The sequence below is a fragment of the Thunnus maccoyii genome, chromosome 7, assembly GCF_910596095.1.
Source record: "Thunnus maccoyii chromosome 7, fThuMac1.1, whole genome shotgun sequence".
NCBI classification, from domain to species: domain Eukaryota; kingdom Metazoa; phylum Chordata; class Actinopteri; order Scombriformes; family Scombridae; genus Thunnus; species Thunnus maccoyii.
Genome location: NC_056539.1, coordinates 2824485 through 2849830, shown reverse-complemented (window position 1 = coordinate 2849830; position 25346 = coordinate 2824485). Strand labels below are relative to the sequence as shown.

Genomic DNA, 25346 nt, shown 5'->3' with positions numbered 1-25346 from the left:
TCTGTTCTGATGGGTTAGCTCCTGGAAGCTGCCCTTCAGCAGACTTTCTCCGGCTCCGGCGGCTACATAAACAAGCAATAGTAGTCAGGTTTTGCTTTTTTCCCCATTCTTTACTTAAACTATAAACTGGTTTGTTGTACACTGTCTTTTGGATGAAGTACTAAAGGTGCATTACTTAAAGAACGATTTTTTTCCTTCTCTTTTTCAAGTGTGCCCATGACTTCTCCCCCTGCATGCCAGATTGTCCTCAAACCACAAAAACACACGTAGGTCAATTAAGTTGTTTATAGCCCTTAATGTGTTTGTATGCTCTCCATATAATATGTTAATCAATGCTAATGTAATGCCAGTATTTCAGCATTTCTGAAACATCATTATATGACAGAGTGACTGACATCATTCTGCTGCCATCTAGTGTGATGCACACACACACAAAAAACCATGACTAAATAACTAGCATTGTACTGACATCTAGTGTTTTAAGAATCAACTGGCATCAAACGCTTTGACATCAGAGGACAACCCTTTCCCTGTTTATTCCACTCATCCAAGTAAGTATTTCTCAGAACTGTGTAGTGGGTGGAGACGGGCTGAAAGCTCTTGATTCAGGTCTGACAAATGACAAAACATGAGCAGAATTTGTTGCTAAATACTGTTAACAACTAACAACCTTTGTGATTTTCAGAAGTCCTGTTCCATGAAATAAATCACAAGACCTTTGTTAGAGAATGACTGATTTCCTGCAGACACTTTAATCACCTAATAGTCTATAGTCATATAGCACACTGAAAGCACTTTCATTTACAGTTAATACTTATTTGAGCATACACATACAATTGCAAGTTGCTATTACAAGTATAATACAACTGAGATAAAACACAAGAAAATCTTATAATCTTACATACAATAGTCAATGTTTAATCAAAGTGTTTTATTTCTTAAGATCTAAAAATGTGACTTGTGATATAATCAGTAGTTGTTAAATATCTGAAATTTAATGTGTAATGAAAAAGGAAAAAAGAAAAAAATGTATAATATAATGTGCATTTCACTGCAACTTTATCTGCACTAAAAATAGAAAACAGTTTGGTAATCCATGACAGATTTAGTGAGTTAAGGAAATAGTCATTTGTTACAATGTCATTTGTAAATCACATGTTCATGTTGTCAGAACTCATTCCAGCTAAAGAAAACTCCCCAAACTGTCTGAGATGTGAGACAGCAGATGGCACTTTGGCTCATGTTTCTGGGAGTGTGAGAAATCAGAGATCAATATATAACTTCACAAAATCAATGCTAGATACTGAAATTTAGTTCAATTCTTTTTTAAATTTTTTAATTAAATCCCACAACAAATCAGAACTTAGATAAATTAAAATTAAGAATAGTTATCATCATTGCATATTTTGCAAAATAATGTATTTTGTTGTGTTGGAAAGACAAGACTGCTCCAACTTTTAATTTATTTCTTTTTTCTTTGCCTAGAGAAGCTGTTATTGGGAAAAAAAAAATGTGGACAAACTTTCAATGACTTTGGTCACCTTTCATTTCATGTTTGGAAAATGCAAAATGCCAAAAAGAGTTCTCTATAAATATTGTTCAATGGACTTTTGGTAAAGACATTGTTTTGGCTCACTGTATAATTGAAGCATTGTTTTTGCTTTTTTCTTTGTTTTGTTTGTTGGTTATTTGTTGGCATGTTTGCTTGTTTGTTGTTTCAAACAGTTTAACCTGTCTCTGCTGATGTTGACTGAGTTCTTCTCTTCTTAGCTCTCTCTGTGAACACTACCTGCCCTTCTTCATATCTTGCTGCTCCCACACCGATTTGTCTATCTATCAGTGTGATGTTCTGAGTGGCTGGTAGCATCTCTATGTTAGCATGACACTGCTCGGCCCTAGCTCCACCCTCTGACTTGATCCAACTACTCTTCCTGATACCCGTCACTACTTCTGGGCCCTCAGACCTTGAGCATGTCCCCACTCCCTTGATCTCCTTTGGCACACTCCCTAGCCTGGTTCCACCTAGAGTTGAAGTCCCAGCAGTGTTTGCCCCATGCAGGATGTGCTCAGTGTGTCCTGAGTGTCCCTTAAGCAGAACCATACCCTGCAGGTTGGTGACAGGCGCCTGCAGGAGCACTGTGCTCTGAAGCTGTGGCTGAACTAAGTAGTGCATCTGCTGCAGCACAGGGGTGGTGGTGTAGTAGACAGGCTGCTGCTGCAGTAGAAGCTGCTGACCAGCAGGGGGCAGCATAGCCGTGGTAACAGCGCTGATGGGAGTTGAATGAGCCATGGTGCCGGAGCGGTGTGATGACTGGCCATGTATGCTGCCGGTGGTCGTTCTGTTAAAGCCCATGAGGCTGGTGGATGACTGGCTGACATTTTGGTGATCTTTAAGGATCTTGCTATGGATGTTGGGTGGTTTAGTCTCCAGTGAGGGCATAACAATATGGTCAGCTTTATCCACTTGTGGAATGGCAATATTCTCAGGTGTTGGGGGTGTTGGAGGTCTAGCAGGAGAACAGATGTCAGCCAGGGTCTTGAACTTTGGCCCGAGGTCATCAAGGAACTGGAGGTCATCATCAAACTGCAGGAGGCTACAAGAGCCCATTGAGCCAACAGAGGAGCCCTGGCCCTCATAGGCATAGTCCAACTGACAATCCCTCACTGCCTGCTTCTCTGCTGCACAGCTCGCATTCTGCAGAGAGATCAACATTAACACAAAGAAAACGAAAGGCACGTTACTCTTGTCACTGCCAGTTCTTCAGTAATGATTACAACCAGCTAACAACCTCAGCAACAAAGAACCAACCGAACGTACAGCATGCTCATGTCATCTTGTTGGGAAAGTTAAAAAAATACAGCAAACAAAGTATTCAGGGCAGCTGAAACCCGGGCTTTGTCTTACATGGGAGCATTTTTACATATGTTCACCTCAGGTATTTGGAACTTTGACCATGTTTAACATCCGACATCATAACAGTATCTTAAAGACAGAAAATGACAAAAAGCATGATATGTCCCCTTTAAAGTAACATTTTAAATGGGAATACAGAATGGGGAAAAACACTTATATACTCATCCACAATCGAGCAAAACTTTTAAAATAATTTGCAGAATGTGTTTCAGTTTTTTCAATATTGTAATCTTTAGTTTCCACCCGCTGTTATCGGCAAATGTAATATAATTTAAGGCATTTAAGAAGTTTTTCTGTCCACAGTTTTGTACTTTTGACTTTTTATAACACCGTTGTTCATTTCTTAGATTGATGATTTAACCAGGACAGTTTCATATTGCAAGCTATAGAAGTTCTTCAACTGTGACTCACGGAACACTGTCTGAGAAAAATGAAAATGAATTGGACTTTTTCTTCTGAGACCAGGGGCTCTCGATATGGCTCGTTGCACTTTGCAGCTGGGTTGGACTTTTTGATATCAGCAGGTAAAAACTTTGTCACATGTACACAAAAGTGCATGGTAGAGGTCTTCTGCCTCCAGCATTACAAACATCAGATCACAGTGGTTCTCCAGAGTGATACCCCATGCTCGCAATTAGAGCTGCAATGATTAGTCGATTAATCGATTAGTTACCAACTATTAAATTAATCTCCAACTATTTAGTCATTTAGTTGCACTTATCAGCTGCGAGATAAATGTATCTTTTCTCAACTTGGTTGCGTTATCACAGTGCTATTTCATGGCACTTTGCTGTTGTGTTAAATGAACAGCTGATGTGAGCATTGACTGTGTTCTGTAAGTGCAGAAGATTTCAGATTGAATGACCCTTTGGTAAGGCCATGTTCTACCTGCCCTCTCACAAATCCTGCAGAACATTTTGTCTATTCTGTCCACATTTTCATGTCTTAACCATTTGAACTTCTCCTGCAATTCTGGATTAAACGTCTTTTGTTTTTGTTTTTTTGACTGTTGTCTCATCTTCCATTTCTTGAGGAGCAGGAGCTTGACACTTTTCTGTGGTCTTGCTGGACTTGGCTGCAGTACTTGTTGGACCATCGCTTGTGTTTTTTAAAAAACTGTCCCAGGGGTGTCTGCTTCACCTTCGACATTTCAGGGTCATGTTAACTGCTGTTGAGCCAAAGTGAATGGCTGTTGCTGGAGTGTGTGGCTTTTTTTGATGATAATTTTGATTTGATTTGAATTTGATGACATCACTTTGGGCTTTGGGAAATAGGGATAGAAATATTTCACCATTTTCTGACAACAACTTTTCTTTAAAAAATATAAAGAGTAGCTTACTCATCATGCCTGGTCTACCAGCATGAGTGATGTCATTTATCACAACAGTAAACCTTCTCTGTCCATATGGTTGCTTCTCAACATTTATATGCTTTATCTCCTCTGCTCTGTTCTGTATGTTTCTCACCTGGGAGTAGTACTGGTGCAGGAACACATCAGGGAGAGCAATGTCATCAATGCCTCCATACTGCCCAACTTGTTCCTCCATTTCAGCGGAGTACATCTGTGTCCAGCTCTCCTGTGATGGTCCATAACTGCTCTCCTGGACCATGCCATCGCTGTCTAACTTGAATTTGTAAGTGTTGTTAAGAGCCATGGGGGCAGATACTTTGTTGGCCTGTGTAGCAGATTTGACAGCAGGTGTCATCAGGACTTGAGGGCTGAGTAGAGGGACATCCTGAAGCAAACAAGGACACAGAAAAAAAGACCCAATCATTTTTAAATAGATATTTTGGATTGTTTTTAATAAAAGGACACCTGCATGTTTTTGGCATTTGAGGCAGAGCCGCTCTGGGTGCAGAAATATAGAAATAATTTAAGAAGGAGACCCACCACAACACCTTTTTACATTACGACAGTTATCATCCTGCAGCTTTGAAAAAAGTCTACCATCTGTCAGTTACTAGGATACAGATGTATATAAGACATTAATGATCATTTGAAGCACATTGTTATGGCAAATCCTTGTTAGATAAAACTTTCAACAGAATGAAACAAATTAATCAGAGTCAACTTTTAGTTGCCCAATCTTGTAAGGAGTCCTTGTGTAATTTCAGAACTCAAATTAGTGAACATAAATATAACATTATGAATCGTGAGCAGAAGTTTCCAGTAGCCGGACAGTTCAGAGCTGATAATCATAATGTTATTGACCTCTGCTTAATGGGCACCTAGGTTGTTCAAGTTTCCTCTTAGGGAGGCAATTGAGATTAAAAAGTCAATACAGAGAAAGTGTGTTTGGGTTCATTATCTGTGCACTTTAATACTGTCTGGTTTGAATTAAGATTTTGTTATTGTCCTGTTTTTTGTGATATTATTCTGTTCCATGAGATTTGTTCTGTTGTTGGCCATGCATGATTAAACAACTGCTGAGTGCTTCCATGCTCCTGCTGTTTGACTAAAAGCTAATGGGAAATATTATAATAAAATATTTTAATTTCCTATTCGGGCTAAAATAGCTGAAACCTACACTATTCCCAAAGGTACCCAAATAGTCCCCTTGCTTATGATGATACTACTGTGGCATATTTTGTTTTTTAGTTCATTTTTTTTAAAGTAAAATTGCACTTTCATATATTTCATCAAACTGGACTTTAGATTGCGCATTGTATTCAACCTCCACTATTATATAATTGAATTATTTATGCACATGTCACATTTTTTTTCATAATTTCATACACTTCATTTCTTTGCAAAGTCCATATTTCCTTTGTACAGTCAATAGTTCATTTCAAGTTCTATATCCCATCTCAAAGCTCTTACTATTCCATTATGTAAAGAGATTTTTAAATTGAATTTTAATTTTATTTTGTTTATTTCATTATTTATTATTACCTTACTTTTACCTGCAAACGGCAAGAAACATTCTTTGTATGCTGCATACTTGGCTAATAAAACATATTCTGATGTCTTTTTGGGCCCTGTTTTCATGACTGCATCATGTATGTACAGACAATCATGCACTTGAAATTTTCTTTGTAGGCGTCGCTCCATACATGTGTGCTCTGATCCAAATAGTTGGGTGAAGTTGGATATGCTATATACAGGAGGACAAGATGAAGAATCCCCTCACTCAGTCCCATTACTTGTAACAACATGCCTTAAAACCTGACATTTTTAAATGACGTGTGGACACAACGGAGCGAGGGACGGTGGGAGCGGATGACACCAAATCTGTCTGGTTCACAGTTTATATTTTACCTTGTCCTCTCCTCGGCCCTCTGTGTGATAGACAATCAAGTGTTCTATGGTGTCAATAGGAAGCTCAGAGAAGGTCCCTGGCACTGCCCCACATGAGCAGGTTATCAGTAAGAGACCTAAGACTGAAATACACAACAGTAACACACAAAAAAACTGTACAAAACATTTCAAACATAGCAAGGAAAATGAGTTCAATTTTATTTTACACTGATAATGTTTTTCATTAAATATTTGTAATTAACCATAGGATAGATTATCGAGTTTTAATCCAAACTATAGCTTCTCTGAGAATTAGCTTGTAAATGGCCATTCTGTTCAAACAGTAGTCCTAGAGGATAGGGTATTTGTGAGGTTCTAAGTCATGCTAACTTAACTTATACTCACAAAGCAGTGTCAGAAGTCCCAGGATCATTGCCCCTAGTCCCACTCCTCCAAATGTGGATGACGATTCCCAGAGAAAAGCTTGTTGAGCGTTAGTACCCGCTACCCTGCAGGTCCCTCCCTCCTCACAGGTGCACACGTGTAGTTCCAGGAGCTGGGGGTCAGGACAGGCGAGGCCCTGCTGGTCCTGGATGATGAGGGAAACCCGGTATTGGCCAGGCCACAGTGGTCGCAAAGCCCTAAGGGATGCACTGGTATCTAAGAGCAAGAAAGAGAGGAGTCTTACCATTCCACTGCAGGAAAGGATGGTAGGATTTTAGATAATGCTTCATTTTTTCCCCTGTTGATATCATTTGTGTTCTGTTTGGTCAGTTTGCATCAGTTGTGTTCCAGGGTTAAGAGCCTGAGCAGTCAGTCATAACAACTTCTTTCCAAGTCAAACTCTTAGCCTGCTAAGCCCACTTGCCTCAAATTTAGCTCACCAACAAGCTAACTCATTTAACACCACTATTTCAAAGACTGGCAACATTGGTCAGCATGTCCGTCTGACCCCCCCCCCCCCACCCCGCCTGTAGAACTTGAGTATGCATATTTCATAGTTTTCAATTTAACATGAAATTATTCCATGTGTACACTAAATGTTTTAAAGGGGTACATGGAAAATGATAGCCTAACAGCATAATTGTTAGGTGGAGCAGAGCAGGTGGACCCAAATGCAGCAGACTGCAGGCAGAGTAAAGATGGAGAATAATGTTTTTATTTTAAGCTCATGCATGCAAATACAAAGCTGGCTGATCAGAGCGAGACAGAATACAGAACAATACTGAACTAGCAGAACAGAGGATCCAACAGCACTAAACTGAAAAACAGGACTCAAATAAAAACTAAACCGACAAGGGGATGGGGAACAGGTGACCAACTCAGAACAGGCAAGGAGCTGATAGGCTGAGGAGGCTGATCTGTATCAGCCAAAGGCCCACACCACACACACACACAGACAGAATAGGAGGCAGAGGAAAAACACCAGGAAGACACAGAGAACAGACTAACTAGTAAAGGCAGCTAAAATGGTTATAATGCCAGAATCTTTTAAAGACACAAATAAGCCTCAAATAAGCCTTCTCCAATTCAGTCCAGTCTAAACAAACAGGGAGAAAAGTCCAATGGGCCTCTGGTGGACTGGTGGAGGGACATAGAGCCAGACTGTGACTGAGCCATGACAATAATATGAACAAATTGATATTTCACTTAACAGACTTTAAATTTATGGTTGCCAGTGCGAGTTCAGTTATGTATGCTAATGTGTGAAAGACAAATACCCTACGTAAGCCTATGTGTGATAAAGTACAACGTGGTCAGAAACTGATTTATGCTGCATAAGCATGTATATGCTGTATATCTGTATATCTGTATGTATATGCGTAAAATTCCATTAAATATTCGGACTGTTTACTGACGCCAGTTACAAAAAAAGGGAACAAAAGGCTATTGTGCGCATATCATAATGTACATACATGCATGTGAAATGTCTCCTTTACATATACTGCTCTTTATTACTACTGCCTCCTGAAGGTTATCAAAGGGCGAAGTTTTTGATGGCAAAATAATGTTCACACAGACTGCTAATACTAAAAAAATAAAAGGTATCCATACCATTTAAAGGTTCAACCCTCCACTCCCCCCTCCTCTCCTCAGCCACAAGGCTGAAGGCGAGAGGGGCAGAGTTGGGATCTCCATCCTCATCCTTTGCTGTGATGTTAACCACTTCAGTGTCTGAGCAGATGTATTGAACGCGGTTGGTCAGTGTGGGGCAGTTATCATTTACATCTCCCACCTGCAATGCAATTGTTCCTGTGGCCGTCTTCGAAGGTATGTCTGGGGGAATCAGAAAACATAAGCAGTCAACAAGAAAAAGCACAACAAATCCCAAATCTAGTGGACTATAAGCCTTCCACGTTGAATTGTTTATCTGACCTACTGGCAAACCAGTCCATAGCTGAGAGTGCCTGAAAGCTGCATATGCAAATTTTTCACACTAGGAGCAGTGGGATTCAATGTGACATAAAAACTATTGTTTAAAGGAACTTTAAAATATTTAAACAGTGGTCCAAATTTTTCACTTTCTGGCCAACCCCAAACTTCAAAAATTCAGAAAACCCCAAACCTTCAAATCAACTCTCTAAATTCGAGGCTACACCTACTGTCCATGAACAGAACTTACCCTGCGACAGGCTCAGTATTTCAGCATAGTAGGTTCCATTAACCACGAATGGTGACTCTCTGTCTGGGGCCTTTTGAAGTCTGATCTCTGCTGTGTCTGGGTCGATCAACAGCCAGTTATCAGGATCGTATCCTTTAGCATATCTGTGGGAACAAGGTGCAATGATATTAACGTTTTAGATGACAACAATGTCATTCAATTGAAATGTGAAGGTGTTATTCTATATATAGTTTTTCATTTTGTTAAGACATCTAATGAAAAGACCCAAACAAAAATATGTTAATCCATCTCAATACTCTCTGACTTCTCTACACTGGCCGTCGGTTCTCACTGAAAACATGGATCTTTCATAGCAGCTCACATATATATAGTTGAATCATTTCCCATATTTAGATGGTCACTGTAGTTTTTAGCAAACAGGAGGAAAATTGGTCAGGTTTGTTGCTCTTTAGTGAGTATTTTTGGCAGCAGGACACTGTGTGTGGGATTGAGTCAAAACGAACTACAGTGTGTGTGTTCATGGCAAAGAAGCAACTGTCACTTAGTGCAACAGTGTGACTCCTTCATGAGTTTTTGGATAACAATGGAGCTCTGTGGCACAAAGGAAAAAGATAAATCAGACTTCAGCTACAAATACATTACTTGTAAGAAGATCAACTCATTGTTAGTTTGGGTTAAAATATATAGAATATTTTCTGTCCTTATCAAAATGGCAATCTCAGTTATTTTATAATAATGTCTTATTTTACAACTATGTGTTAATGGAGCTTTTTGTCTAAAAAGAGAGTGTGAACTAATCTCACCGAACATTTTCTGCAGGCTTCCCAGTGTCTGTGTCAGTGGCTGCAAAGACAGCAATCACCTCCATTAAGGGATTGTCCTTTGGATTCTCTGAAATAGAGACGGGCTTCACTGAGGGTTTAAAGGTGCCCCCCTCAGGCTGATTCAGCACTGCGATATTCACTGCGTAAAGTTTTTTTGGCCTCTTTTTCCTGGAGGGTGTTTTAGCAGTACCTCCTTTAGCTCCACCTCCACCTCCTCCACTTCCTCCACTTCCTCCTCCTCCTCCACCTCCTCCACCTCCTCCACCTCCTCCACCTCCACCTCCTCCTCCTCCTCCTCCTCCTCCTCCTCCTCCACCTCCTCCTCCTCCTCCTCCTCCACCTCCTCCCCCTTCTCCATCTCCACCTCCTCCCCCACCATCACCCCCTCCATCCCCCACAGGTGAGGCAACATTGGATACTACCACTCCAAGTTTGATATCAGGAGTTTCTTCAAAATCAACAGGCTGGAATGAAAAACAAAGTTGGAGGCACATCAGTTTACTGTCAGTCAAGTTTTAGGTTTCTGTTTAACAGGTTCTACTGAAAATGAATGCTTTTGTTTGTTTGTTTGTTGTTTGTTTCCAACAAACCACATACTGCAGTTTACTCATGACACATTTCTTGTTATGTTATTTAGTCATTAAGCACTTAAAGTCAAAACTTCACTACTGAATATCTTTAAATCTTACAGTTTTAATTCCAGTCATTAAGAAAAACCCTCTAAGCCCCCCCTGATTGTAAGAAAATTAAGATTTTATAGATTGAGATATTCAGTTCATTACAGTGATATTAGAAGGTGAAACAAGACTCTCTGTACATGTTTAAGTTTGTAGTCTGACGGCATTCAATTTGTGTTGAAAGTGAGACAAATGCTATTAAGATTGCTGTCATGAAGTGACCACAGTGTTCATTCAGACATGAGACCTACATAATGTATTGCCGTCAGATTAATTTATTAATGGGTGGATGTCTGAAAAGGGCTATAGTTTTTGCCAGTGATTTATGCATTTTTGTTGTAGACAATTACATCTGAAGATTAGATTGTGAGAGTTGTTGATGTTTTTAAAAATATTGTCTCAAAATGTATATGCAGCACTCTGATTCTGGCTGTTCAGATGCTGCAGCACAGACAGATATACCTTCTCAAGCATGAGAACACCTTCGTTGGTTTTGGGGTCAGTCTTTATGCTGAACACCCCATCTTCATTTCCAGTGACGATATCAAAAACAGCCATCCAGTTGTCAGTGTTTTCCTCATCAGAATCATGCACTTTGAACCTCATGACCTCCACATTTGCTGTGTTCTCTGTAATGCTCACTGAATACTACAACGACACAACAAATGCAAGAAAAAAACATTTTAAATACAGCAGAATAAATTGTATATATGTTCAGGCAGATGGGTGGGAAGGCAGAATATGTAGTCAGGTATCCATACATATGTAGGCAAAGGTTTATTTAATTATGATTCTATTTTTGGCAATGGCTATTCAACAATAGAATATTTTCAAGGACAAGACAGTCAGAAGTGGTACCTCATCTTTTTCCAGTGTGGGTATGTTATCATTGATGTCCCCTATTTTGACATGAAGTGTACAGGTGCCTGTGTTGCCTGCAGGATTTCCGTCCATATCAGTTCCTTTAATTGTTAAGATGTAGGAACTTTGATTCTGTGAACAGTAGGACCGACAAAACATTCAGTTCATTATCAAATGAGAGATGAGATCAACAATCCTATCAACCATTTACAAATATTTTATGATGTACAGTAGGTTTGGGCAGTATCAAGGTATTACATTATACCGGGATATTTAAAAATCCTTAAGGTACCATAAAAATAGGCACTCCTCTTTCTGTTAAACGGATGCAGAGATGCTGTATTGAGGTGATGTACTGTAGTGCATAGCATGTGCCACCAGAGGTCAGTCTCCATTGGTGGAACAGGCTGCTGAGCTGAGAAAGATGGCGACTGCGAGTGGTGGGGATAACGTTACAGGACTAGTAATAAAGAAAAATGCCTCTGCCCCTGTTTGGGAGTATTTTGGGTCTAGTCTCAGTGATAAAGGTGAGCCAGCCAACATGGGCGAAGTTGTGTACACCATTTGCCTCAAAAAAGTTGCGACTGAAGAGGGAAACATCACCCACACATTTTGTCCGTTCAGCCCACTAACATGTTGGTATCCGTTGTGGAAACAAGTGTCAATTGGTCCTCCAACAAGAATCTATGGAAGAGAGGCGCTTATTTCCTATCTATTATAGTGGCCAGAGGTATTTAAACCCAGCAAGACTTGTCTAAGTAGGCTAATTGCATATTGGACACACAGCATTGTAGGATAGACAATGTCATACATGCTACAATGACTTGTATCACCAGCAGCTCAGCTTTTATGTTTTTTTTTTTTTTTTTTAACTCAAATACCGTCACCGTATACCATACCCTGGTGAAATGTCAGGAAGGTAAGAAGGTATGAAAAATAGATACTGCCAAAGCCTAATGTAGAGCAGATAAAACTTTAGTGAGTTGTATCTCAAACACTAAACCAAACTTGTGGCAGATTTACTGCAGAGTTTCTCCACCTCTCTGTCTAAGGTGCCCTCATTGACATAGATGGATCCGGTTTTTCCGTGTATATAGAAGAAATGTTCTCCACGATATGGCTCCTGTTTCTCAATGTGGTAGGCGATCTTAGAATGGGAGGTACTGGCCTTGTCAGCATCAGTAGCTTGAACCGTCGCAACCAGAGTCCCTGGAAAGAACCGAGCATCACATTCAGCAGGTCTTTCTCTTTTAATTTAACTGTTTTTAATTTAACAGTTAATAATATTGTAGTACTCTGCTCTCTTGCCATTAAACATAAGAAATCATGTTAAACCAAACATTTAAAGAGGTTATACTTGCAGTTAAACAGACACTGCTGTACTGTTTTAGACTTATTATATTTACACTCTTTCTAATAGCATCACCCGCTAACAACATGCTAGCTAACAGCAACCAGCTATCAACATGTTAAGCTAACAACAACCAGCTAAAAACATGCTAAAAATGTTTTACCTGCTGGACTGGACTCATTGACTATAGCTGGAGGTACAGAGACAAAAACAGGCGGATTATCATTCTCATCCTCCACATCAAATCTCAGGTCTATTTTGTCTTCAGCCACAGTGCCGTTATTAAATCTGGCCATTCCTGTCAGCTGTTGGACAGAAAGAAAACACACAAACAAACACATCTTCAAACCATAGTCCAAAAGGCTGCGTGTGGGTGCATAGCACACAGTGCAGCAGTATCTTTGCAACATCACTGGACTTTTTTTTTTTTCATTTTTGAGGATGATGGATATTTTAGTGAGTGATGCCAACTGGTTCTGATCATTTCAGTCAAACAAGAAATGTTTACTCAATTCATTGATTTGTTGATCTACACAACATTAAACCACAACTAGTTTAATCAATATTTTTAGTCAATTGTCAAGCAAAAATGTCAAATATTGGAATGAGCGATTCAATGATTTATCTAGAAAGTAATTGGCATATTAATCAGTAATGAAAATAAACATTAATTGCAGTCCTAAATTGTAGATTGCATCAATTCCTAAGTACCGGAAGGAGGTCATTTTTTTAACGGATTAATATATATTTTAAGACAGCAAAAAACATGCTATTTCAAACAGGAAATGTTTTACTATCAATCATACCAGTTTAATGTTTCAACACATTCCTTATTTAAGGTTCAATTCTGACTGCTTCACATCTGCTCATCTAATTCTGCCATCGACAACTCTTACGAGGAGTAGAGAGGTGCAAGTTGCTTTTTTTTGCCAGTTAAAGCCACTATGAGTAGAATTAGAACATCTGACTTTGGCACCCTCCAGAGGTGTGATCAAAAAGACAGTGTGGCATACAACAGTGCAGGTTTAATAAAATCACTTAAATTTCATATTATAAATTATAGTACATTATTTAGTTAGTTATTTGGTAAGTAGATGCATAATAAGGCTCATCACACTGTATGACCACACCACAGACCGAGTACTCACAGTGTAAGTTTCCCTCTCCTCTCGGTCCAGTTTTCCTCGCACACGCACCTCTCCAGTTGTCCCATCAACAACAAACAGGTTGACTGGTTCCTCAGTGGCCCCGTGGCCCACCAGAAAGTAGAACATGTTCTGTTTTTCATCCCAGTCTGACCTGATCTGAATAAAATAGTAAAAGATCTCTGAAAATCCAGGTATGATACAATCAATGTGTCCATCTACTCCATGCTTCGGCCTGGGGCAAACCTTGGCATAGCATGAAAAATGAGGCTCTGTGCCTGTGGTCACCATGCCAGTCCAGCAGCAGGGGCTCTGCTTGGGTTGTCTTGTTCTCTGACTGAGCTGCAGCACCCTGCAGATCCTTCCATCTCAACGCAGCTGTCCTCTGCAAAGAACACCTGGCCTCTGTAACTTTTTATATCCATGCTTCAATAAGAGTTTTTCTCAATTTCAACAGAATTCTTGCATTAAGTCTTAGTGACAGGTGTGTAGGATCAAAGTCTCATGACTTGGAAAGGAAACAAAGATTCCCACACACTGTCCATCACTTGTACCAAACCTTGTCCATATGACCTTTACCCAGGGAAGGTCTGAGAATCATTGTCAATATAATGCAAGTGATGGCTGATTCTGATGACATCATAGTTACTTGTAGTAGTTATTCAAGACAATAAGCCTTTTCACAGAAGACATTTTGACATGTCACAGCAGCAAGAGGTGTAAATAATCAAATGAATGAGGGCTGTATTCCATTTAGTTGCTTCAGTTTAGCTGGTAGTGTGCATACTGGCTCACTGTCACACTGTCATGACTTAATGGGACACTTGAATAGAAGAGAGCCATCATTAATGTTATTAGTAACACCTGTGCTTTTCCTGCTATGACAAGTCAAACTGTCTGCAGTGAAAAAGGTCTATTACCGCAGTATCTGCAGAGAATTTTGATTTTAATTTTAGATCTGTCTGTCTGGATTACCTCACATTAAACTATATGATAATAGATGGATGTAGCTTCATAATGCATGATGAAGGGCCGGATGAGCAGCCACTTTGGACAATTAGCCATTAGCTGGCTTATTCCCAGCCAGCTAATGGCATGAATAGAAATTAAAATTGAAAATTTAAAATTTTGAAATTGAAAAAGAAGCAAAACACAGAAAACAATTCCAATAGGTAAAGATTTCTTGAATGAAAAATCAAACAGAGTTAACAGTGACATGGCCCACAGTGCAGAGAAGTAGCTGTTCCATAGTGGGACGGAAAAGGTACCACATTGTTTTGTTTGTTTTTCAGCTTCATGTACAGGACTGAACCATTATCAAAACGTACATTTGGACTGCCTGGCTTACATCTGCTTGTAACAACATAAACATATACAAACAGGAGATGACTTGTTAAATTAGGTTTCGAAAGAAGCATAATCAGAACATAAACAGATGTCCCAGCATACAGTGTTTCAGACTTAAAATTCTCAAAGACTTTTTTTTGTAGTGTGAAGAAAACAGAAATGAAACGTGCTGTATATCTTTAATACATATTAAGATACTGTAAGTCATGGTTGCTTCCTAATGAAAACAAGTCGTACCACAGTGAAGATTGGTGTTGAATTTATTTCCTATCCCTGAACACTTTCAATTTAACAAGGTCACTGAGAGCAGCCACACATGTTTCCTCACTGTAATCATTCCTCCTGTTCACACTATTAAAAGATCCCCTTCAAATGTGCTTTCAGTGTAAGTGATGGGGGACAAAATCCACAGTGTGTTTTCACACAGTCATTTAGTGCAAAAATGCATTTAAAAGTTGATGCGAAGCTTATATGAGGCTTCAGCAGTCTGAGTTAGTCATATCAAGTGGATATCTGCCACATTTACAGTCGTTTTAGCAGCAAATTGCTTCTTTGTGTTTCCTTGGACAGTGTTTCCCTGTTGAGCTGCGGTGGAAGTATAGTAACAAAAAGAGGAACTTTGGCACTAAAAAGAATGTAACATTGAAAAATATCTACTTGATTTGACTCATTTGGACACTGAAGCTTCATATTAGCTTCAGATAAAAACTTTTAAATACATTTTTGCACAGACGGACGACTGTGGAGTTTGTCCTCCATCACTTACATTGTGTAAATGCATTATGAAGGGATCTTCTAAAGGTCAGTATGAATGATTATGACAAGAAAAACTTTCGAAGAAAAATGTACATTTGGGCTCCTGACTGTTGTCTTAAGACATGCTTGAAAAATTGTGAACCTTGCTTTAACTCAATTAATTTTTAAGGCAGCAGAGAAACATATGTTTCCAAGTTGAACCAGCATTGTTTCACAGTGTACGTACTGTACTTTCAAATGGTTGGAATAGGAAAATTTACTAGCAAGAAACAACCCCACTGCCAAACACTGAATGACGTATTCTTTTTTTCTATAATATCTGCTCATTACAACCAAGGTCAGGAAAAGATTAGGTGAGGGTAAAAAAAACAAACTTTAATTGCACATCTGTGATGGGATGCAGACACTATGCACCCATCCACCACCCCTGTATACAGGTACAGCACTGCTTTATAGCAACAGAATGGCTGTGATCACCATCTGCTTGTACAACACCTGTGTGTTGTACCTCAGCCTCATGCTAGAGGGCAGCTCATTGTACTTTAAGTGCTAGGATGGGAACATTTCCAAATAAGGCAGACTTGGCAGGAATAGTCATACACTATCTTATTAATGGAAAAGTTTTGATGCACCCTGAAGTCAAGCCTCAATACAGACACTAAAGTAAAGCGTGACAACTTTCATTTCTCGTGTCAATCAATTTTTATTTCTGTGGAGCTGTTTCCAACTTTTCTATGTCACTCAGCTCGGTGTATTCATGAGTCCGACCTAAGACCTGTATCAAAAGATAAAATAGATGGTGATTCATGCAATGATCATACAGTCTCTTATGTTCTCTTCTTCAATATATCTCAAGTCTCCTGTTGAATTATGATAAAGCAAGACCTGCTATGCTGGGATTAGGTGTTTCCCTCTCTCATTTGACTCTTTCACTGATTGAGTATGAGTACTTTATATCCAAATGTATACATATTCAAGCTTTCAGTAAGAGGGCACGTTAACTGCTTTCTGTGACTTTGTGTCAATGCTTTTTCCTGTAATTTATAATCATAGCATAACATAGACTCACTTAGAGCTTCAGTTTGGTGAAAAAAAAAATCCCATAAAAAACCAGAACCACAACACAAAGTGATGATGTTGGGGAACTTCTTACCTTGGCAACAGTGCCTTTCGTACTGTAGTCAACATTCTCCTTAAGAGTCTTTGTGGGGATAACCCAGTCCCTCTTCTGGCGTCTCAGCTGTGTGTGGTTGGCTGCACCACCTCCTAAACTGCTACACAGCTGCAGAAAGAAGAACATGTTCATGTCACTTAATTGATCGTGAGTGTAGTATGGGAGGAGAGGAGATGCTGCTGAGGCTGTGTTTATGCTGACTAGGCTTCGCAGTGCAATTTTGGTGCTCACTTTGGCATGAAATTGCATTTGGTTTAAATCTGTTCAGCACTATATTTTGCATTTGGACTCGTTAATGTTCTTTGGCCTTTAAGTACATAAATTAATGTTTCAGCTATGCAGAGAGGGAGCAGTACCACAGAGTTTAATAATTAGCCTTTATTAACTGTTTTTAGTAGCCAATGCCAGAAGCTGTGGCACCAATATACTGTATTGCTATTATTCAGCACGGGCACAGACAATTATCAGCTAGCATGTTGTTAGCTGGTGATGCTAATATATGGTATAATGCACACCTCTGATGCAGATGTTTGTCTTCTACATGAATGTGCAAGAATTTAACGGTAGGTATTGATAGCAACAGTGGCCTTGCATTTCAAATGGCTGCATATATATATAGCACTTTTATCCAAAACGCTCTACAATTTGCCTTTCATTCACCCATTCATACACACACTCACACACCGATGGCAGGGAGCTACAATGCAAGGTGCTGGCCTGACCATCAGGAGCATTTAGGGGCTCATTGTCTTGCCCAATGAAACTTTGACATGTGGACAGGAGCAGCTGAGGGTTAAACCGACAACTCCGATTAGCGGACAACCTGCTCTACCTCCTGAGTCACACTGTCCCCCCTATGGTGGGTGGTGGCTTTTCGCTAAAAAGGTTTGAGGTTGTGCACAGTGGAGTTTCTGTCCGAACTAGCTTTTCTCCTACAGCTGCACTTCAAACCTGCAGCCAAAAACAAATATAACATATCACATCATCGAGGTGTTGTAATTGTAACCACAGACACATTATTACTTTTATTAGTTAGAACAAGAAGTTAACAGTCACAAGACGCTATACTGTTACACATTTCATTGTATTTTTATGATTTAGTAGACATGTGTTTGAGGTTATTCCAGCACATGCCTACCTCCAGGCTAGAGTGAAAGCTGTAGTAAGGTTTGTGCAATCTACAGTTCACCTGCAAACACACTGTCACAAACAGATCACTGAAAACATGCCTCACAGGTTCAGTTAACATGCTAACTTAAAGCAATAACATTAAAATGCTAATGTTCAGCATGTCATTATGCTGTTAGCTTGTTAACATGTTAGGTTAGCATAAAATTCAAAGTACAGCTGAGGCTGATGGGAAGGTGATCATTAGATTTAGAATCGTCTTTTATTCCATGGAGGATTTGTCTGTCTGCAGACACACCCCTCCAGCTGGCTGTGACAAAAAGCAGCATTTCTCTTTTAATAACACAAAACTCATAACACATTAAAAAAACATGTTGACAATTTTTTTGACTGCAAAGAGAGATGACTAAATGTGATTTCAGTAGAACTTTAAAGATCATACACACCACCTGGCTGATTAGACCTCAGCTCAGGTTTAAACTAGGCAGAGCTATACGGGGAATGATTTACAGTGTTTTGTTTTGTTTTTTTCAGCAGGTTTGCTTTAGAGGATACGATCACAACACATACAAAGCCTGGCTCCTCACCAGTTAGCTCTATCATAGGGGTGCAGCAATCAGAAATTAGCTTTATGAGTGATATTTGGAGCTCGGACCACAGTCCTATGTCAATGTTGAGTTTGACAGCTCAGTGGACACAGACTTCAAACTTCATAAAACAAGTTCCTTATCGTCAATGTTTTGCAAATAATAACTGAAAAAAGACATGATGAAAAAATCTAAAGGTTGACATTGAAAACACATCATGCAAAAAATTGATGGGGAAGTTTGTTTATTCTGTGTTTGCCAAGGAATATGGGCTTGTCTATTATCCTGACTCTAAATAAATGAAAAAAAATCAAAGGAATGCATGCTTTTATGAATAGACGTCCCAAACAGCAAGATATACAGATATGTTACATGATACCGAAAGCAAGATTATGCAAATTCACGTTTGGACTAAACAAGTTGGCAAGTTTGCACAGTAATTACTGAATCAGTTATAAATTAATCAACATTCTTTTAGCACATCAAACCATACATGTCTGAGCCATCAAACATGTATGAATCTGCAGAAACATGAATCTGCAGAAAGGCCACAGAAGTCATTATCACTGAATTGAGTCTTATGTCATTAAACATTAGCATGTTAGTACTGTCACTGTGAGCATGTTGCCATGCTGGTATTGGCATTTAAAATCAGATTAAACTTGACTACAACTTAGAAATGGCACAGAAGTCATTATCATTAAAGCATTTACCCCCATTAGTAACAGAAAAACCAACTGTCACACCATGTGTCGGCCATGATAGCACAAAAGACCTGCTGGCCTGCTAGCCATGGCCTAGTGAGAGCGCAGCAGTGATGGGTGACACAGTACGTTACAGTTTCAGATGAGACACTGAGGAATCATTAAGAGATGAGTGTATGTAGGATACACATTATGAGCAGGAAAGAATAATACAGGCTGAACACATGTTAAGAGTAGTGATGTAGTGAGTAGGATTGAGAACATCTTTAAGATCCTTTACTAAAGTACCAGTCATAAGACTGGACCTGTCAAGCAAGCCATTAGCTGAGTTAGTTTGTATGGGTAATATTAAAGGACGGGTTCACAATTTCTCATTTTCTCTGAAGCTAATTGTCTCGATTCTATTATCCTCTGTTTCTGATGGAACTTCAAATCAAAACAGGAGGGCCAGTTGGCAATCCTGATTTGCGCTTATATTATTGGGCTAGTCATATGAAAATTATTACATGGTGGCTTGATGATCAGATGGGAGGAGCTATGACAGCTTGGTTGCATTATTTTCTCTCCTATACAATTAGATAAGTCCATATATAGTATTATTATACATAGTACTGTCAGAATTCGGAGACAAATAAAGATATATTGTTCTCTACCAGCGTTGTCAGTTTTACTTCCTATAATTGGAAATCCATCCTTTTTACCATCTCAAATGGATGAAGCATTTTATCAATGGGAAAATGCAGAAATATATACAATTGGGATTTATATTCATATGGAACATTTGCCTCATTTGATCAGTTACAACAAAAATTTGGGCTTCCATACAGCCACTTAGGAATTATACACTCTCATAATTATATTTTTTAGAAAACCTCATTTACTATTTTAGAAAGATGTCTGAATCCACATGCAAACTCCAGCAAGACACTGACACAAATTCTACACGCTTTCAATATTTTGTGTCCCCTTTTATGTCTGGAGTTGAAATATCAGAAGAAATTTGGCAATCAAGTATGAAAAAGATCAACTTATATTTAATTAACTCTAGACATCACCTGGTTCAGTGCACTGATTGTATTATTCCAAAACAAAACTATATAAAATGTTCCCTGATACATCAACCAGCTGTGATAAGTGTACAATAGAACAGGCAGATCTTGCACATAGTTTTGTCAGTTGCTCAAAATCACATAATTATTGGACTAATATCTTCAATATTTTACCTAGATTGTCTAAAAGACATTGATGTACACCCCCTCCTAATAATTCTGGGGACATCGGAATCAATATCGACAATGAATAAATCACAATAACCTATTGTTTAACTACAGCAACAAAACTGCTTCTTTTGAACTGGAGTAAAAAACAACTTCTTTACCCCAGTTCAAAAGAAGCAGTTAATATTTAGATGAATGAACTTACTGAAATACTACACATTGAAATATTAAGGTATGTTGCAAGAACTGCATTGGAACTCCCTCTTTGTTTTTTTTGTTCTAGGAAGGGGGCTTGGAGGTGTGTGTTGGTAATTGCATTATACTGGTAATTTTATGTTGATTGTATTTTGTATAAAAAATTATGTAATAAAACATATTTGAAAAAAAGGTTTATCTGAAACTAATATGAAGCTTCAGCCGTCCAAATGAGTCAAATCAAGTAGATATCTTTCAGAGTTACAGTCTTTTTAGTGTCAGAGTCCCTCTTTTTGTGAAAATCAAAATTAACCACCGCACACTGTAATGACTTCACTGTGACTTTATTAAGAGCGAACAACGCGTTTCACCTGTAGCTTCTTCAGGTTCCTCTTTTTGTTACTATACTTCCACCGCAGCTCAACAGTGATATACTGTCCGAGGAAACACAAAGAGGGAATTTGATGCTAAAAAGACTGTAAATGTGTCAGATATCCACTTGATATGACTAACTCAGACTACTGAAGCCTAAAATTTCAGATCAACTTTTAAATACATTTTTGCACAAAATGGCTGTGTGGATTCTGTGGATTTTGGCCTCCATCATTTACATTGAAAGCACATATGAAGGGGATTTTTTAATAGTCAGTATGAACAGGTGGAAAGATTACAGCGAGGAAAACCTCTTTCACCCTTCATACAGACACCTAACTGCTGTTTTAAGACAGAAAAATTGTGAACCTGTCCTTTAATATGATTTGACACATTATTTTGAAGGTGATATTAGCAGGTTTCAAGGTCTTAAGAAAGTTATACTTTTACATATTAGTGGCTGTTTTTAGTAGGTCTCTAATCTGGAAAACATAACAACATGGGATGTAAAATTTACAGGGATTCATAAATGAACATCTTCAAACCTAAACTTTTAAATTTCCAAAACTGCCCGTAAGACAAATCTCTCACCTCTTTAAAAGTTAGTAATTTTAGACTTTTAATCCACCTTCAACAATTGAAATTGAATTTAATGAAAATCTAATATTGATTTTTAAAAAACATGATGAAAAATGCTTGGGGATAGAAAAAAGAGGTTAGGTTAGGTGAGACAGAGAGGAGTGGAGCAAACAAAATGTACAGGATGTGTTGAGGTGATACAGGTGTGAGTGGTAATTACACTAGCACTAACACAGCTGCCTGAGAATTTTAAGACTGAAATATTGTCAACTGAGTTAATGAATTTAAAAAAGTTTGACCTGTATACTTTTATGTCACATACAAGACTACATATATTAAATGAACTCATTTCATGTTTGTAGCTTCCTACAGGTGTGAACTCACCATAACACACCATAACAGGTGAAGTAGTAAAACAATGGATGACATCGTCGCCATGTCCATCAGGTAGAAGCAGGACTCAGCTCCCTGCTGCTCACTGGGTGGATAGCGTTCCTCCAAGTAGACTGAAGCACAGTTTGATGTAATGTTACAGGCGCGCTACAGATGCCAACAGCAACAAAGATCATAAAGCTTTCCTGATATCATTGTCTCCACATTCCCTGCAGCTGCTCTGCCTCTCCTCTTATATGTCAGTGCCCTTAAACCCCTCCCTCCTCACAACTCCTCCCGCCATGTTAACTACTGTTATTACAAATTTAGATTTTTGTTGTTCGAACACTCCTGGGGAGGGCAGGGTGTTGGATGTCTTCAGTTTGTACATGATCTGCCTCACAGTCGACTGTTGGAGTCCAAACTCTTAAGAAATGGTTTTGTAATCCTTTCCAGCCTGGTGAGCATCAACAACTCTTCTTCTAAGGTCCTCAGAAATCTCCTTTGTTTGAGCCATGACACACTTCCACAAACCTGTGTTGTGAAGCTCAGACTTTGATAGTGAAGACACAGATCTCTCTTCTTTAAATAAGGCAGGGCCTCCCAGACTCACACTTGATTGTCATCCCATTGATTGAAACACCTGACTCTAATTTCCCCTTCAACTGAACTGATAATCCGAGAGGCTCACATAATTTTGCCACGCACAAATATGTAACATTGGATAATTTTCCTCAATAAATAAACAAACAAGTGTAAGGTTTTTGTCTCATTTGTTTAACTTTATCTAGTTTTAGGACTTGAATGGAAATCTAATCAATTTTAGGTCATATTTATGCAGAAATAGAGCAAATTCTAAAGGGTTCACAAACTTTCAAGTAGCACTGTATATGATAATGCCAGCAGCACAAACCTGGCAATGACTTTGTGTGACAATTTTTCCCACGACCTTGGCTGCACTGGACATACATCACAGTTAACAATAAAGGCAGGGCTGGATTTACCTGAAGTAGCGAAAGCCATCGATGAGGCGAGGCAAGTGGTAAGCCACTCAGCAGTGTCAACCTGTGTGCTGAAGAAGCAGCAGGCCCACCTCAATATCAAAGAAAGCAGGCTCCAGAACGACAGTCCCATGTGTTGGAATTCAACCTTGGATGCTGGAGCGACTTCATGAGCATCACATCTCTGTCCAAGCCATACTCAAAGACTAGACTGTCACCAAATCCAACGCCAGAAAAGCCCTCTCAATGAGAGCCTCACAACGGGAGCTGATCCAGCAGTGCTGAGACTCAAACTCTGGTTTCCTGGATTTCCCAGACCAGAACTAAGACTTGCATGATAATGCATTTTGTGTCCTAGGCCCTCACCTCTGGAATATTCTCCCAGAGGAGGTCAGGGCATCAGACACGGTGGATAGCTTCAAACGGAACATTAAAACTTTTGATGAATTTTTGTAGGCTTGCTTTTATTTAGTTTAGTGGTCTCATAACTGCTTACGGGCTCTTTGTGTTTTACTGTGTCTTATTTTCTGTTTTTATTTGATTTTACTTGATCTTTCTTCTTTTATAGATTTGCATTTCTTTTGTCTCTTGCGTTTTATCCTTTGGATTTTTGATGTAAAGTGCTTTGTGTTGCATTTGTTGTATGAACTGTGCTACACAAATAAAATGTATTATTATTATTATTATTAATAGTAGTAGTAATAGAAGTAGTAGTAGTAGTAGTATTAGTAGTAGTATTATTATTTTGTGGTCTGCGTCTTATCTTAGAGCCCTATGCCACTGGGATGCCTCAAAGTAGTTAATGCCTTGATCTTTCCTAGACTCGACTAGCGCAATTCACTATGACCCTGTTGCAGCCACAGCTGCCTTCATAATCTTCAGCTAGTATAAAATGCAGGTGCCATGAAGACTAATAACTGGATCAAAGAAATGTGTCACAGCAGATTTAGTTTCCCTGCATTGGCCTCAAGTCACTTTTAGAATGTAATTAAAGCTTTGATTCACAGTTTAACTTAAAGGCATGTCAAGGTTTTGCCTGTGGTTACACTGTTAATCTGACCCCATATTTACCACTGCTAAAATTCTACAATACAGTTTTACTAGAAGTGAGAAGGTCCAGATTGTTGTTAAAATTTGTCAGTCTCCCTTTTGAAAACATAATTTTATAAAATTATCTTCCTTGTAGTTTATAGTTTTAATACTCCTAGTATCTTCACATATCTTGTTTTAACTTGTCTTCTTGCCTTCTTGCAAAGTACTTTGAAATGCTGTTAAGAAAGAGAGCCTTTGTAGTGTATTTATTTTTATAGCATTCTTCTTAACACAGTCAGGAAGTGCATTACAGGGACAAGAAAAAAGAAAAAAACAAATGCAAGTAAAAACACGAAATGGAATCCGAAAAATTCTGCATTGTGTTTACATCTCAATATGCAAATTAGCTAGTCAGAGGACTTGTCAAACATGTTGCGTCTCAGGTCAAGGAAAAAAAGTCTAAATCACTTTTAAAGAAGTGAGTGAACTTCTAGCTGCAAAAACTTGTAGTTTTTGCTGGGCTTGCTTTAGTTAGCAGAAAGAGGTCGAGCTAGGTGATCTTTCAACTTAATGGGTGGATATTTTCTTAAGAATGTGGTCATGCTATACAGATTGCATTAACACCTGCTGAGATCTGATCAGAATGTGAGCCTAACCAACTCCAAATGTGGTCTGGCTGATCTGCTTGCATTCTGATCAATGCATTCTGAGTGCATTTACACTTGTATTAATATGTTTTTTACGTATCCAGATGAGGTATCCAGATACAGATCACATTTTAATGCCAGGTTTAAATGGGATAATTAAATATTCACAAATCTTAAAGGAATGTTTTGAGAAGCAATTTGAAGTATGTTACAGATGGGAGCTTTAGACTCAGTCACCCTTTGTCACCAGCTGTATAACCTGAATAACCAGCAGAGCCCCATCTACTGACCTAAGGGAATGCACAGGCATGAAAGTGCTAGCAGATCACTGAGATATTTTAGCATATACCATTTCATACTCATCAAGTCAATGCCGAAACTACTATGGAGCCAATCAAAACTGGCTTGGAAATCTTTCTTGAGAATCTTCATTCCGTCAAGGTGCGTTCTTGCTGACAAACAATGAAAGCATTACTGAAATTTTATTGAGTCAGTTGCTGCGAAAAAAGGTTGTCATATACACTATAGTGATATAATATACTGCCCTGACCTAATGCGGACACATGAACATAAAATGACCGCTGGCTTGAAGTGCTCTGTAC

At 38.8% G+C, this 25346-nt stretch overlaps 1 protein-coding gene across 1 annotated transcript; it reads right to left on the bottom strand.

Annotated features, from left to right (window-relative positions):
* Positions 1-734: 734 nt before the first annotated feature.
* On the bottom strand, positions 735-22534 carry LOC121900495 (desmoglein-2-like). Its single transcript, XM_042416893.1, has 15 exons — positions 22077-22534; positions 16890-17018; positions 13637-13792; positions 12652-12793; positions 12177-12346; positions 11135-11269; positions 10739-10924; positions 9976-10063; positions 9579-9819; positions 8776-8918; positions 8208-8429; positions 6558-6812; positions 6174-6295; positions 4381-4650; positions 735-2695 (listed from the first exon to the last, which is right to left on the bottom strand). The coding sequence occupies exons 1-15, from the start codon at positions 22134-22136 to the stop codon at positions 1727-1729; spliced, it is 3288 nt and encodes a 1095-aa protein (XP_042272827.1). The 5' UTR covers positions 22137-22534; the 3' UTR covers positions 735-1726.
* Between the last annotated feature and the right edge of the window lie 2812 nt (positions 22535-25346).

Excerpts from the sequence above, each read along its gene's own strand:
- LOC121900495 (XM_042416893.1), bottom strand. The coding sequence starts at position 22,136 with ATGGACATGGCGACGATGTCATCCATTGTTTTACTACTTCACCTGTTA. Across the intron at positions 17,019-22,076 it reads ACCTGTTATGGTGTGTTATG|CTGTGTAGCAGTTTAGGAGG; the intron begins GTGAGTTCACAC and ends TTCTTTCTGCAG. Across the intron at positions 8,430-8,775 it reads AATACTGAGCCTGTCGCAGG|ACATACCTTCGAAGACGGCC; the intron begins GTAAGTTCTGTT and ends TGATTCCCCCAG.